Consider the following 16,958-nt stretch of genomic DNA (forward strand, 5'->3'; position numbering starts at 1 on the left):
ACACTGCTAAATTAGGGACGGCTAGCACAGATAGCCCTCGAGTAGCTTTGTGCGAAATTCCAAAACAAACAAACAAACAAGTTAGCCATCGGAACATTTGGTATTGTGAAATAGCAGTTTCTGTTTTATTTGTAGTTAGGGTTTTGTTTACTATTTAATCGAGCTAGTTTTGTTTCCTTAAATCCTATCTCACATGTTCCATTGTGCATATTAAATACGAATTTTAAAAAGTTATTTTTACATTAAGACACCAATACAAGGGTCGGAATATCGCTCGCACTCTTCCATTGCACTATTGACAAATACTTACGTAAATATAAATGTTAAGTAGATAGTTACGTTGCATGTAATTTTAAATATTTGAAGTTAGACTGACCATTCTCAAAATTATCGAGACTGTAAATTGCATACAGGCCTATCGCAAGCACAAAATTGCGACTTCAAACACCTGAAGGACTTGGAAGGACAAATATTTCAGCTACTGTACCCGCTTTTTCTATCTGTGACGTTACTTCAATCGTTCAAGAAGATTCAAAAGTATCTACGAAATAGCTGGAAGTTCTACCATGGGCCATACACATATGATATTGAAGGTATATCATGTTATATTTTGTGTCATAAACATAGGCCTAAAACTGTATGTTTGGAAGACCTTACATTCTTCATCGTGTCTATAATACTTTATTTCAGTATTAATTGGTAAATATTTAGTATTGTGTGTACATAATTTGACGAGTAAGACTCCACGGTAATTTAAATATACAGTACTAGGTGCCCAGGGATGGGGTGGGGAGTGATTTTGTATATACACTTTAGGCCTGTGCTTTAAAAGAGAGATGGGGCGAAACGGCATTAACAGACCAATTTGAACTTTATTAATAATAACAATAATATATTTTAAATGCATATGTTATACAGATTAGCCAGGGTCGTTGAATATAAAGGTCTCTTTAGCACTATAATTTTCATATATAAGTTTAAAAGTTCATGTAGTCTTATTACTGGGTCAGACGCTATTACTAGTATTAGGGTAAGCCTATGCAAATTTGCAGCTTGACTGTATTATTTATATAAAACAGCGGTTTTTCGTCACGTCGTATCTTTACACGCCACTGCCTCTTCTAACCATTTGTAAAAAGCTGTGAAACAATAGACGTTTATTGTATCCTGTAGCGTTATTGCGCAAGAGAACACAATAGGACGGTTTTGAAAAGGGCTGAAAAGGCGAGCATGTTTGGTGCGACGGCTTTCAATATCAAACTGATAGTGAAAGGTGAAGATACTCGAATGTTTGTAGTTATTTTTACAAGTTATCGACGTGTATCTTTGTGTTAATAGATATCTAGTACTTTTATTCTATATATATTGTGAGTAACATATTATGTACACTAGGGGTCGTTGTGTAAATTGGTGTGTTTGAGTATCATGAGTAGAAGTCGATTCCTACAACTTGGCAAATTATTCACTTGAAGTTAAATGTTTATAAAGTGATTTAGTATGGAAAGAAATATTTAAGTGTTCTATCAAATAAATAATGAGTTTCTCTGATTTTAAAGTGTTCAGTTAAATAGAAGTAATTGTTTGCTGACTGTGCGTTAATGCTAATTTCTGTAGGCTGTAGCGTAGAATGTAGACGGGTACAGTATAGTTTCAACGTATTGAATTATAATCTGACAAAAGACATCCCTTCCTCATCATGAAACGAGACGTACTTGTAATGAGCATAAAAAATTTATGTCAGGCTTAATATAAAAGTCGTAAATGATGGAGGGATTCGACGAAGCATTTTATAACAGGCAGCTGTATGCAATTGGTTATGATGCTATGCGAAGCCTTTCAGGTACGAGTGTTTTACTTTGTGGCTTTGGGGGACTTGGGATTGAGATTGCTAAAAATCTTGTTCTCTTAGGAATTAAACAGCTAACAATAAACTTCAATGGTAACAGCACTCCAGACGATACAAGAATACATTCTATTTCATTTCTTGATGCAGGCAATACCAATATGTCTTCAAAAACGTCTATTTGGAAAAAGGAACTTCAGGAACTAAATTCAGATGTAACAATCACAATAACAGAAAAAAGTGAAGAAAATCTTCTTGACTGTGAGTGGTTAAGTTGTTTTCAATGTGTGATATTAACAGAAACACAGTTAGACACACAAATTTCTATAAACAAACTGTGTAGAAGTAAAAATTATCCTATTCCGTGTATAGTTACAGATGTGTTTGGTTTCTGTGCTTCCGTATTTTGTGACTTTGGTGAGTCATTCACTGTAGTTGATGCAGATGGAGAAGAGCTAAAAGAAGTTCAAATTGGAAACATTGCAATAACAGATGATTTAATTATTATTTTTACAGTAGACGGCAAACATCATGGTTTTGATACAGGGGGTAAAAGTTATTTTAAGTGATATAGTTGGAATGGAACCATTAAATGGAACAGTTGTTTCAGTTAATGTACTTTCACCATCAACTTTCTCCATTGTCACAAATAGTGGTAAGTCTCCAAGAGACTATGGAAATTATGTGAGAGGTGGACTCTGCAGACAAGTTAAGAAACCAAAGTCTATGTATTTTGAATCCATCGAAGCACAGATTTGGAAGCCAACTTTCAGTACTTCAAACATGACTGTGCCAAATGTTGTAGAAAATATTCATGTTGGTTTACTAACTACTTATTTTTTCTACAAGAAAGAAGGAAGACTACCAAGAACCAGATGTGAGTATGATAGTAAGTATTTCCTTGAAATGGCAATGGATATAAATTCCAAACTGGAAAAAACCAGTTAATTGTCTCAATAAAACTTTTTTACAAATGTTATCATTTACAGCCAGAGGTCAGGTAACTCCTCTTTTAGCTTTTCTTGGTGGTGTTGTTGGTCAAGAAGTGCTAAAAGCTGTTACAAAGAAATTCACTCCTATACAGCAGTGGTTTCATTTTGAAGTACAAGAAGTGTGCTCTAATTTAAATGACCCTGATAACTTTGTGCTAAAAAATGATACACTAGACTCTCTTAGAATATGTATTGGTAACAGATTATGTAAACTGTTGGGTGAAACAAAGTTGTTTATAGTGGGATGTGGAGCTGTTGGATGTGAAATAATAAAAAATTGTGCACTATTAGGAGTGGCTTCTGCTGGTGGTAAAATCACATTAACAGATCATGATGTGATTGAAAAATCTAATTTGAATAGACAGTTTCTTTTCCGAAATCACCATATTAGGCAACCAAAAAAGCATGATTGCTGCTAAAGCACTACAGGAAATAAATCCATCAATAAACATAGAATGGTATCAGTTCAAAGTATGTGATGAAACAGATTTTTTTAATGATGAATTTTTTAACCAGCAAGACATTATAGCAAATGCCCTTGACAACTTAGAGTCAAGGCGATACATGGACAAACGCTGTGTTGAAAATTGCAAACCTTTATTAGACTCTGGTACAATGGGTAGTAAGGGTCATGTTCAGGTTATTATTCCAAATTTAACAGAACATTACTCTGCACAATCTGATCCTAGTAATGAAGAATATCCCCTTTGCACCATCAAGTCTTTTCCTTCACAGTTGGAACACACAGTACAGTGGGCACTTGACAAATTTATGAGGTTGTTTTATCAAAAAACCTATAATGTGGAATCAGTTCTGGATGAAAAATAGACATGTGCAAGATATATTAGTGAAGCTAGAGTCTGAAGGTTCTGTAGAAAATATTTCTTGTGTTGCAAAATTTTTAAAGGCAAAACCTTATTCCTTTGAGGATTGTGTTCAATTAGCAGGATACAATTTGAAAAATATTTTAATCACAAAGCATTACAGCTACTTGGTATTTTTCCATTAGATTCAAAGCTTCAGAATGGCACATTGTTTTGGCAGTCACCAAAAAGACCTCCTAAGTCTCTTAATTTTTCTTGGGAGGATGAACAACATAGATTATTTGTTATATCAATGTCCAAACTGTTAGCTACAATATGGGGAATACCAGTTACTTCTGCAGACACAAATTTAGACAATATAAAGCAGATTATATCTGCAGTAAAGGTACCAGACTTTCATCTGGACCCTCAGAAACACATAGAAACTAATGAAAAACTAAGGTACCTTCCATATCTTTTAAGTGCCAGGATAAAATGAATAGAATGACTCTGAAGGCTTTATTATCTAGCAGAATGTCTCATGACATGAATGGAATTTATCTTGTATCACCCATTCACTACAACAAAGATGATTATGCAGAAGGTCATGTTGACTTTGTTACAGCTGCAGCAAATCTCCGAGCTCAGATGTACGGCATTCAACAAGCTTCCAGGTTTAGAATTAAGCAGATTGCTGGCAAAATTATACCTGCTCTTGCCACAACTACTTCAGTTGTCGGAAGCCTAATGGCTCTGGAGTTACTAAAAATTGTGAAAGGCTTAAAAGAAATTGAACATTACAGAAACTACTTCTTAAACCTTGCAGTTGCATCATTTGTAGCGTCTCAACCAGCTCCACCTCGGGTCCAAAAATTGGGCACTGGTCTTTTGTTTACAGTTTGGGATCGATGGGAAATCAATGGGTATCCAAAAATGACTCTTCAAAATTTCCTGGATGCTCTACAAAAACAAACTGGATTGCATCCAAGCATGGTGGTTAAAGAAGCAGAAATGATATGGGTATACATGATGCCAAATCATGATAAAAGAAAAACTAAAACTATGAAACATCTGATAAAACCTTCTGATCAACAAAAATATACTGACTTAACTGTTGCATTCCAACTGGCATCAGGTGAGGAAGCTTTAGGGCCAATTGTGAGATACTACTTCAATCTTCGTTCAAAAAAGTGAACTCAATAATAGAAGAATAAATTGGTGCTGAGCATTTCCACTGTATTTTATGTTTATGTACTTTTGTGTAATGTAGATTTCTATACATAGATTTTTATAACAATAATCATGTGATCAGATCAAGTGACTGGTTTCTCTTTAGCCTGAAATGACAAGAAAAAACTTAATAATTGGATCAAAAGATTAAAAAAATCAGTGTTACTTTAATTACCAGTAAAATATTCTAATTAAAAAGACACTGTGAGGTTTTATTTGGAGTTATGTATTTGCATAATAATAAAAATAATAATGGTGTGGTAAAATAATTAATTAAATAATTTAGTTTCATGAAAGTGGTATCTTTTATAACCTTAGCACGTTTTGTGTGTAGTGAATAAGTACAACTATATATATCTATATAAAACTGCTTTGTAAAAAAACAGATGATTTTGCAGTTATAATATTGAGTAATTTGTTTTTCTGCCTGCATAAATTTCCCGAAAAAATTTCAGTTCTAGAAAATGTACCAAATAAATAACTTTTTATATGAGAAACATGTTTGTATTCAGGATGAAGAGTTAATAGAAATACATTGGTTTTGTATTTTTCTAGTGAATGCCTGAAATTGGTCATTGTTCAAAATGTATTATTAGATCATGATTTGATTATCAAAAAAATCAATCAAAATTGGAGTTTGATCAAACATCTTGACTATTTGTTGCTTTTAGACTTTGGTTCCAACATGTGTGTGTGTGTGTGTGTATATATATATAAAAATTTCAAATTTATGGAAAGTGTAGCTACATTCCTAGTAGCTACCTGGTGGGTCAGTGTGGTAAGCTTGTGGGTTTGTAATGCTAGGAGTTTGATACCTGCAGTGGGCACAGTGCAGATAATCCATAGCACAGTGGTACCTCGGTTCTCGAACTTAATCTGTTCCAGAAGGCTGTTCGAAAACCAAATAAATTTTTCCTATAAGAAATACTGTAAATTATATTAATCCATTACAGACCTCTAAAAATTATGCATTATGAAGCATTTTAAGTAAAAATATTGCTTATTTATACCTGTATAATAATACTTACATGCATAAAGTCAACCACAAAAACTATAAACACAATAAAAAAACAATAAATGAAAATTTAACTGTACTTTACCTGTGCTGAGGAGAGCTGATGGCATAAGTGAAAGGTGGTGAGGAACGTGGAGAGTTGGAGGGTTATTATTGTTTGGAAGGGGAATCACCTTCCATAAAAATGTCAGGTAACTCTCCTTCTGGGGTTCTTTCTCTTTTCTGTCTCTTTGCACTGCTACAACTTGTCATTGAAAAGGTTTATGCTGTTCTTTGCTACAGCTTTGTCAGGGTGAAATTTTTCCACAAAACTTTGTAACTCTTCCCATTTTCCACACATTTCCTTGATTAGTGAACTAGGAACATCCTTCCTTCTCTCCTTCTCATCTGAAGACACTTTATTAGTTGCCTTCTGTTGCTGCTCCTTCTGAAGGTCTTGGAGTTCTTCCGTGGTCTTCCACCAATTCCTCCACATCATCACCACTCACATTCAAGCCCATACACTTGTCTAGTAAGACAATATTCTCAACACCAGGCTCAGCCTCAAAGCCTTCAAAGTCTCTGTCTGCTACTGACTCTGGCTACAATTTCTTCCAGGCTGAGTTCATGGTCCTAGGCTTTTCTATGATTCTCAAGCAAAGGAGGATATTAAAGTGATTTTTTCAGAAGTCTCTGAGGGTTAACTCTGTGTCAGATGTCACTTCAAAGCACCTTTGAAACAGTGCTTTGGTGTAGAGTTTCTTAAAGTTCAATATGACCTGCTGGTCCATGGGCTGAATGAGAGGAGTCATGTTAAGGGGCAAGAGCTTCACCGTAATGAAACTGTACTCCTCCACCAACCCATCCTCCAAGCCTGGTGGGTGAGCAGGTGCATTGTCCATCACAAGAAGGGCCTTGAGTGGCAACTGTTTTTCTGTGAGGTAATTCTTTACACTTGGGGCAAACACTTCATGGACCCACTCCATAAAAAATTGCCTGGTTACCCATGCTTTACTATTAGCCCTCCACATGATATTTAGTTTACTTTTCAGGACATTATTTTTCTTAAAAACTCTTGGGTTCTCAGAATGGTACACAAGCAAAGGCTAAAGTTTTAAGTCCCCACTTGCATTACTGTTTTTCATTGGCTTGTGTCCTAGCAGTGACTTCTCCTCCTTGGTGATGTAGGTCCTCTTTGGCATTTTCTTCCAAAAGAGGCCTGTCTCATCACAGTTGAACACTTGTTGGGGAATAAAACCCTCAGCTTCTACATAGCCCTTAAATTCCCTAACAAATCTTTGTTAGAACTGGCACCCTCCCCATGTCTCACCACACTTCTCTTCCTAAATTTTTCAAACCAACCCATACTAGCCTTAAAGGCATCACTTGTATCAGTACTCCTTCCAGGGGTGTTTTTCAGGAGGTCAGCATGCAACTGCTTTGCTTTTTCACAAATGATGGTCTCAGAAATGCTATCACCAGCTGATTTTCGTTTACCCAAATCAACAACAATTTTTCTACCTCTTTCATTGCTTGTGATCTTTGTTTTGTAAGCACTGTCATTCTTTTTGCAACATCAGCTTCTTTGATGACCTCTCTATTTTTCAGTATAGTGCAGACTGTAGACTTTACCACACCAAACTGTGTAGCAAGGTCTGACACACGAACACCACTCTTATACTTTGCTGTGTGATCTTTTTTCACCTCTATTGTGGCTCTAACAACTTTTCTTTTTGGTTTGCTGCTTTCATTATCCTTCTTTGACCCCATGGTGGCTTATTTATCAGAATATTTAGAAGAACAACAAAAAACAAACAAAAAGAAAAACTAGAACATTTACAGCAGATTTTAGCAGGGCTGTGGACTGAGACAGGTGTGGGTAAAATGTTTTGAGCAAGCTTAGCATGGGCCAAAAATGGTCGAAGGGTCATTTAGATCATCAGTCGGGTTATTTCGGGGGTTTAGGCCATGACAGCTTGGTTCAGGAACCATGTTTATATTTGACAACCAAGACATGTTTTTTCTCAAACAATATGTTTGAAAACCGAATTGTTCGAGAAGGGAGTCGTTAGATAACCGAGGTACTACTGTATATCTTTACACTTGAAAACAAGAGTAAAATTTTCTTGGTAATGTAAGTCTTAAACATTTAATTTGTAATTAATTTATGCATTATTCATTTGAAAATCTTGTGCTCCATAGCCTAATAGAAAATTCAGCTTAAATATATTCAGTAATAAAACATATTCTCAACTGAAATACTATACTAACAAAAAAAAACAACAGCCTAGCGTAGTATTTCAGGTGAAGATTACAAGTGTATTGCTTCATGTCAAGAGAAGATTACAAGTGTGTTGCTTCATGTCAGGTGAAGATTACAAGTGTGTTGCTTCATGTCAGGTGAAGATTACAAGTGTGTTGCTTCATGTCAAGAGAAGATTACAAGTGTGTTGCTTCGTGTCAGGTGAAGATTACAAGTGTCTTACTTCGTGTCAGGAGAAGATTACAAGTGTATTTCTTTGTGTCAGGTGAAGATTACAAATGTATTGTTTAATATTGGAAAGAGATTAAAAGTGTGTTGCTTCATGTCAGGTGAAGATTACAAGTATTTTACTTCATGTCAGGTGAAGATTCCAAGTGTACTGCTTCATGTTAGAGTGGTCACTCTTAGATTTTATTTTATTGTAAGGTAGAGTAACCTGAATGTCATTTTGCTGAGTGTGATAATTTTAAAGTAAAATTAAAACAAGTACTATGTCTTTCTCAGCATAGTGCTTAGAATGTGACATTATAGAATGGTATTATTTGAAAATAAACTGCTCATTTAATTATTTAAAGCAGATTATGAAACCTTTCATTGGCTTGAACCTGTCAGACTTAAGAAAACAAAGTTCTAGTTACGTATGGCACACACACACACATAAAAAATTAGGTATGTGAGTAAACTGTTGTACTATAACACTTCATACTTGGTTTCCTGCCTAAGTGAATAAACTTTTTTGTGATTTTATTTTTATTAACCAATGTTTTATGAAAATGTTTTGTCATAAGCTCTGAATTATAGAGTTGGATGTGTAAAAAAATTTTTATACAAATTTAGACACGTGCTTCAGCATTTAAAATGTTAAGTTTAAAAACTTAAATATGTATGTTTGTTTTAAGTGTAAAATAACTGTGGTAAACCTAAAGGTTTTGAAAGCTTAACTGTTCTTTGAATTAACTTCAGGAAAGGGTGTTCATAAATTTTCAGAAACTGCACCAAATTGGTACCATAGAGAAAGGTCTGAGAGCTTACTTATGTATTAAGTTGTATTCTGAAAGAATTAAAATTTTGGATTTTAATCAAAATGAAGAAAAATGATTTCTGTAAACTTGCAAAAAAATTTTGAAGAATGTAGTTATATGGATGGCATACTGGTGAGTTATTTTAATATGTGCATTTCTATCCTGTAATATTAAACTTTGTATTTTATATGTTTGCAAGTTTTATATTTTTTGGTCAAGAAAGTCATTAAGTTTATTTTGTTCAAATGTAACTTTGTTTATTTTGTTGCTCTAAAAATAGACAATACCTGTTCTGCCTGGGATGAATATCACTCAGTTCATCACATTATTTAAGAATATCAGCAGCAGCATCCTTCAGTCATTGTTCTAGTGATATATGTAGGGTATAACTCCAGCTGTCTTGTGATGAGAATTACCAGTCACGTGGGTAGAGCTGTCATTCTGGATAGATGTAATGGCTTTTTGTACTCTTAAGAATGTTACATTTGGTTGGTCTGTACAGAATATCATCTTAGTCGGGCTAGTCTGGAATATCCCTTGAGTTGGACTGGTTAGAATGAAAGGAAGAGTTGGTCACTGAAGGTATCTAGTCAGAGTCACAGTATTTTCTGTTGGTTTAAGAACATACACATTGTGCTTGTGTACATTTTAATAGAGATTGTTCAGTCTTGTCAATTGACTTGGTTAATAGGAGAATTATAATTCTAATTTCTTTGTAATATCTTGTGGAGCTAGGCAGTTAAGATGAATTTGTCAATAGATTAATAATTGAACTCAATTAATTAATTATATTTGACTAATCAACACTCTCACTCAAGGCTTGGATAATTGAATTTAAAATTGTAAAAAAAATTAAAAATAAGAATTTTGTTAGTTATATTTTTGAGTCATGACACTAGTCAGTTAAGTTTAGTAATTTTGAAATTAATTAAAATGATGTGAAGTCATAATGGGAATATTTCAATTAATAGGATAATGTGGAATTTAATATGCTAATTTTAATTAGTTGATTATGTTTATGATATTAATTAATGTAGCTAATGCACAATGGTAATTAGGTTAGCTGCCTGTTTTTTCATTTTAAGCAAAACTGTTAGATATAATTCTCAAAATTAATTCAGTTTTACCTGAATTACCACACTTCATTGTGATCTGTTCTGATTTACCTACTCATGTACCCAGAGTTAGGAAGTGCTTGGTTTAGGATACTTGGAGGAAACTATTAAAGTACTTATTCAAAATTTATGTCTTTCGTATTTATTTATTACTTGGACTGTCTTTTGAACTTCTGAGGTATATGTGTGTGTGTGTATGTATATACATCATTAACACACCTAACATTTTTAACAGGTAGCTTTCATGGATTTTATTAACATCGTGTGTGATTAAAATTTCATTGATGTTTTGCATTTGCTGCAATTTACACAATTTTAAATTATATATATCATAATAACATTAGCATTGGTAGCCTGTTAGGTCTGATTTATTCAAAGTTGTAAACTCCAAGTGATAGTTGTAAAGGAACACTGATGGAGAAATAAGCAACAGTTGAAAACTGCATCAAATGACTACTCTCTCTCTTCATTTATTATCTTCCCATTTGTGAAGAGAAAGGTCAGCTAATTTGTGTTGAATTGTCAAATTTAATTTACTCTTTATGAAAGTAATTGAACTTTTAATGTGTGTGTGACGAGGATGTGTGAACTTTGGATTAAAGGTGTTTCATACATTAGATTTTTTGTTCATGGATGGAGAAATGTGTGTGGGGAAGCATGTACTCTTCATATTTAATCTTGTAATGATGTGCTGCTTTGAATGTGGAATAGAATGTTGTATATAACTTTCATCAATAGTCGCTGTTTCACCATTGAATTCTGTGATCTTGGTTATTCTAGCAACTAAAATGTTCCCAATTATCACTGACTCTGCAAATTAAATTATGTTCTGCCACCTCTGATTTAGTCTCAGTTTTTCGATAAATGAATTTTGTACAAGCCTTCTCTTACTGTCATTTTAATAAACCACAGTCATTTATGTGTATAAATTACTTCACAAGTAATTTACTTTATAACTAATTTATTTATTACAAAAATCATGTTACAATTACTTTACCTTTTAATCTGTCTCTACAGCCTCTGTGTTTGTTGATACTCTGAGTCTTAGTAGACTACATGAGAAGGTCTTCCTCCTTCCTGGACTGCCCTCAAGTGGATCAGCAGTAAGCTTTCAGAGTAACAATACTCAAATCAGGAGTTTAGTTACCCTTGGTGGACAAATCAGATAACCTGAGTGGCTTTGCTGGGTCAAAATAAAGACATTTCTGGGGATTTTATTCTCAAAGACCCATACAAGAATTCACCATGTGAAAAGCAAAGGGTTTTCAGATGTAGCTTTGCCACTTTAAGGGGTAGATCTTGCACTTTGGTTGCCATATTTCCTGGCAAAAATGTAAATATTTAACATTTGTGTATTGAAAGAACTCCAAATTTTTGAATAAAGCTAAAAAGAACTCAATAGATGTAGTAAAAATGAGTAAAAATTTATACAATACTTCAGAGTAATGAACTAAACAAACATATTTTTGCTGTGTATGTGGCTTGTAATAACCACTCAATCGCTTGCCCCTTGGCTCAATATATCATCAAGTTTAGTTGAGATTGTCTAAAGACAATAGGATTGATTATGGACAAATAAAGTTTTTACTTTTATAAGTATAGATTTCACTCATTGCCCTATAAGCTTCTACACCTTAGATACAAACTTATGAGGAGGCATAGATGAATATGCTGTATGTGTACAAACATAGCTTCTTATTAGCATACACAAAAATCTGTTTGTAAATATAATAGTGTTTTGGGATAACATTGGATCTTTTGATCCATCTCAACTGTCTCATCTTCTAAACTAAACTAAAAATATTAATAAATGTATTTTAAAAACTTAAAGCCAGCCCTTATCATTCATGCTCTTATCAAACTCTCATAGATTCATTTAAATTTACTATCTCCACAACATTCAATGACAACCCATTCCAAAGGCCAACCACCCTGTTAGAAAAATAAAACTGTCTTAGCTGAAGGTGAGTTCTACCCTGTCAGAATTAAAATATGTGCCCTTTTGTTCTGTTATACTCACTGTTAAGTACTAAAAATAATAATGTATCAACACTGTGAATTCTCTTTACAGTCATAAACACCTCAATTAGATATCCTCTGACACTTTTCTTTCTTTTCAAGTTAAAACAGTTCAAGAGATTGCAAATTCTTCATACGTGAAAACCCTTCGTCTCAGGCACCATTATAGTAACCCTTTTCTGAATTTTTTCTGACAATTCAATGTTTTTTAATCCTGTGCTCCAAGTGTGGCCTAACAAGTAGCCTACAAAATGAAATTATAACCTTTTTTTAGATTTCTATTCAATATGTTTTGCAGATACAACCTAAAATCACATTTGCTTGGCCATTAGCAACAACACACTTGGATGGTTTAAGAGGCTGATTATATATTACACCAAGATTCCTTTTTTCATGACACTGTTAAGGTTATTCTCATCTAAATTATACTTATTATTCAAGTTATGCTAATCCACATTCATTATCTTTTCCCTCGGTGTAGAATCCTGTATGTAGTGAGGGGACCTCCCAGGGAAAGTTCTATTCTTTCAGTTTACCTCCTCTGTGATCAAAACATCCACCCACGTTTGATGTGTGTGGTGACCCGTGAAGGGGAGTAGAGGATCTTGGTAAATGAGGAGTCCAACCCCAACACACCTCTTGGGTCAATTGGCTGGTCCACTTGGGCTAGGGTCAACCAAGTACCAGTGTTGGGAACATTGTATCTGATGCTGCTGTTTGGGTATAGTGCTCACAAAACCCTGGCATTGCTGCAGTGTTTTTGTTTGACATTGTAGTGTGTCCTCTCGTCAGGGTCCATGGTGGGTGGGGTCAGTGGGCACTGAAATTTTACTTTTTTATTATGGAGCCTCCAAATAAACTTAGATAAAATAGTAAAAAAAAAAAAGTTCATAATTAAACGACCATGTCTTGAAGATTCTGAGTAGCAATCTTTAACATCTGTAACACATGTTGTACTTCATTTTTTATCCTACATTCTCTTTCGACAAACCTTCAGGGCAAATGTCTCGATTTTTCATTCTGAAAGGACTTGCTGGCTCCCCAAAGTCAGTAAAGAAGCTTCGATTTAGTGATATATTGGTGGAAACCTCCACATCTTAACACTGTGAATTCCTCTTGCCTTCAAAGGCAATTGGAGATGTACCTATTAGGTTACACCTCATGCTACTTTGAATTCATTATGAGGAATTATTGTTGAGAGGGATTTCAAGAATATCCCAGAGTCACAGATTCTCGCTGGTTTCTCTACTCAGGGAGTTTCTGCAGTGAGGCGTATCTCCATTTACAATGATGGAAATACGATACCGACCAATATCCTCATTTTGATATTTACATCACCACGTCCACCTGCCACCATCAAGGCAGGTTATCTTATTGCAGGGTATGGCCATACATACCAAACCCTCTGATGTTTCCAGTGTCAGCAGTTTGGTTACTCAAAGACAATGTCGTGGTTCCTTGACATGTGCTTATTGCAGTGGCGAGGACCATGATGCCTATGAGTGTGAAATGGATCCTCATTGCATTAATTGCAATGGCTCTCACCCGTCCTACTTTTGTTCTTGCCCAAAATGTGTGGTGTTTGAAAACGATTCATAGCATTACTTATTTTGAGGCTCGAAAGTTGCTGTCCAACATTTCATCTCGGATGTATGCTGCTGCACTTTGTTCCACAACTACAGTGGGAATGCAGACAGATCTCTCTGTGCCTTCAGAAGAATCGGTCTCAAAACAAATGAAAAGTCTTTTGACCTACATAGTTATAAAAGTTTATGAATCAACTTCAACACCCATCTTTGTTCCTTACATACATTCCAAGAAATCCCAAGATCCATTTTTTTTGGTTCCGTGTATAGGCATTTCCTCGGATACATCTTCTTCTTCCACCCCAACATGCAAAACGATCATTCGTTTACATCCTCAGTTACAGGAATCCCTTTTCAACAGCAAAGACCTGTCTAATTGACCCAGGACAGATCCATGGAGGTCTATAGACCTCCCTAGAATAAGGACAGTAAGGAAAAAGATGTGGTCATAAACAGAAGGGTTCTCTACCCAATTTGCTTACACATAAATAAAAATAGCCACCTTGATACAATGGAATTGTCAAGGTTTATGTTTTAATTTGAATGACATTAAAACTGATTGCTTCCTACCATCCTGTATGTCTTTCCGTACAGGAAACATTTCTGAAACCTGCTGATACAGTCACCTTTTGGCGGTTTTCTTTGTACGGGAATGACAGGCTGTGTGATGGACGAGTGCATGGAGGAGTAGCACTGTTGGTTGATCAGCATGTGCCACATCCTGTCTTTGCCACTCGACACACCCTTGGAGTCCGTAGCCATCTGTGTTTCCTTGGGTCATACCATCACTGTTTGTTCTCTCTACCTGTCGCCTGGAAAGACCTATGATCAATCAGACCTTGATGCTCTCATTGAACAGTTGCCGTCTCCATTTTGAATCCTGGGGACTTTAATGGATGTAATCCTCTCTAAGAAAGTGCTGATATTGATAGGAAGGGTCGTTGTGTAGAGAGTAGGCTCTCTGATCACAACCTTTCTCTTTTCAATACTGGTTCTTCTACTTATTTTCATGCACCTAGTCAGTCCTTTACTGCTATTGATCTCTCAGTTTCCTCCCCTTCACTATGCTCCCATTTTTCTTGGAGGGTTGACAATAATCTACGAGGCAGTGATCATTTTCCTGTAATTTTGAGAGAGACTGGCCGTGGTCAATGCCACCCAACCTGAGTACCCCAGTGGAAGCTGGATCTAGCAAACTGGTTTTCTTTCACTGCTCTTTTAGAACTTGATCTTGCCATCTTCTATAAGCCATGAATAGACGACTGTGTGGCAGCAGTAACTGACTGTATTATACAAACAACTGCTCAATGTATTCCTAAACCTTCTACACGTTTTCCACTATATCCTCGTCCGTGGTGGAATCCTGCCTGATACATAGCATGAAAGTTTCAAAAACGGACCTGGGATACTTTCTGTAGATATCCCACATTATCAAACCTCATCGCTTTCTAGCAGCCCCGTGCACATGCTCGGTGGTTAAGACGTCAAAGCCAGAAGGAATCTTAGATTAAGTTAAAGACCAGCATATCTTCTACCACCAATTCCAAAGTCATATAGGACAAGATTCAAAAGGTTAGTGGGCAATATAATTTTGTCCTCCTCCAGATCTTGCTCTCTGATGGCCAGGAAGTAGCTGATACCCGGAACATCGCCAATACTCTAGGTGAAAGCTTTTGCCAAGTATCTAGCGCTTCTGTTTTATCTTCCACCTTTTTAGCCATCAAGACTCGAGTAGAGCGATTACCTCTTTCCTTTCGAGCTGATTGTCTCTCTGACTGTAATCGCCCCTTTACACTGGTGGAACTCAGATTGGCTCTTAATCGGTCTGGCAGTACGTCAGTTGGATCTGGTGATATACGAGATGCTGCGTCATATATCTCCTGCTCCTCTTGCTATTTTACAGGTTGTTTTAACCAGATCTGGCAGGAGAATATTTTTCCTGATGCTTGGCGCCAGGCTATTGTCTTACTTTTCTCTAAGCCCAGGAAAAATCCCAAAATTTCTTCAAACTACTATCCAATTGCTTTGAAGGGCTGTCTCTGTAAGACTTTAAAGAGGACGGTTAATGCTTCTCTTGTTTGGTTTATCGAATCAAACAACATCCTCTCGTCCACCCAGTGTTGGTTCCGACAACAGTGCTCGACCATGGACCACCTGATTCTACTTGAAACGGCAGTCAAGAGAAGCTTTTCACCAACGACAATATTTTGTATCAATATTCTTTGACCTTGAGAAGCCTTGAAAAAACTACCTACAAATAAATGGCCTGATTATGGAGAATACTGTGTCACCAGTTCTAGCCAATATTTTATGACACAGATTGAAAACCAAGCGATCAATTTAGCCTTACACCCTCCTCTACCTCACTATACTGGTACAGGTATGTTGGTGATACAATTTCTAGATTCACATTTACATAACACATACTTAGTTTTTTCAACCACGTTAACTTGATATTCTCTTACATTAAGTCCACCTGTGAAAAGGAAAAAAACTTACCAAATAGCCATTCTTAACCTCAAGAAAACTCGAACTGATATACAATTCAAAACAGAAATCCACAGAAAAATCACCCATACTGGATTATACATTCCCTGGGACTCGGCACATGAAACAAAACAAAAACTCAATATTTTAAGAAACTAAATAAACACAGCTTCAAAACTATTTTCACCCGATAAAATTATCAATGAAATCAACAAAATAAAACAACATCAACAAATATCCTCCAAAAACCGTGGAAAAACTTGTACACACCTAGACCAACAACGAACAAACAACAATAAATCCCAAGATAAAACAAACTACAAAACCTTACACTGATGCAGGTAATATATTCCTGACATCAGCGAAAAAATAATCAACATTTTGAAAAAAACTTATAACAAAACAACATTCCAGTAAACACCAATTTGTTCAAAAACCAGGTACAAAACTAAAGTCTATATTATCTAAAAACTACACTGACAAATACAACACCAACATAATTTATAAAGTACAATGTAACAACTGTCATGACTTCTATATTGGAGAAACAAGCAGAAAAATGGAAACTGGGTTCAAAGAACAAAAAAAACACCTTCACACATTT

General features: G+C 35.4%; 1 protein-coding gene across 1 annotated transcript; it reads left to right on the forward strand.

Moving 5' to 3' along the window:
- Positions 1–1,410: 1,410 nt before the first annotated feature.
- LOC143242442 (ubiquitin-like modifier-activating enzyme 6) lies at positions 1,411–5,161 on the forward strand. Its single transcript, XM_076485846.1, is given in 7 exon segments — positions 1,411–2,409; positions 2,411–2,780; positions 2,782–3,233; positions 3,235–3,609; positions 3,611–3,776; positions 3,779–4,125; positions 4,128–5,161. Coding segments are annotated over 7 exon segments (3,060 nt in total). The 5' UTR covers positions 1,411–1,764; the 3' UTR covers positions 4,833–5,161.
- The last annotated feature ends 11,797 nt before the right edge of the window (positions 5,162–16,958 follow it).

The sequence above is a fragment of the Tachypleus tridentatus genome, chromosome 2, assembly GCF_004210375.1.
Source record: "Tachypleus tridentatus isolate NWPU-2018 chromosome 2, ASM421037v1, whole genome shotgun sequence".
Taxonomy (NCBI): Eukaryota; Metazoa; Arthropoda; class Merostomata; order Xiphosura; family Limulidae; genus Tachypleus; species Tachypleus tridentatus.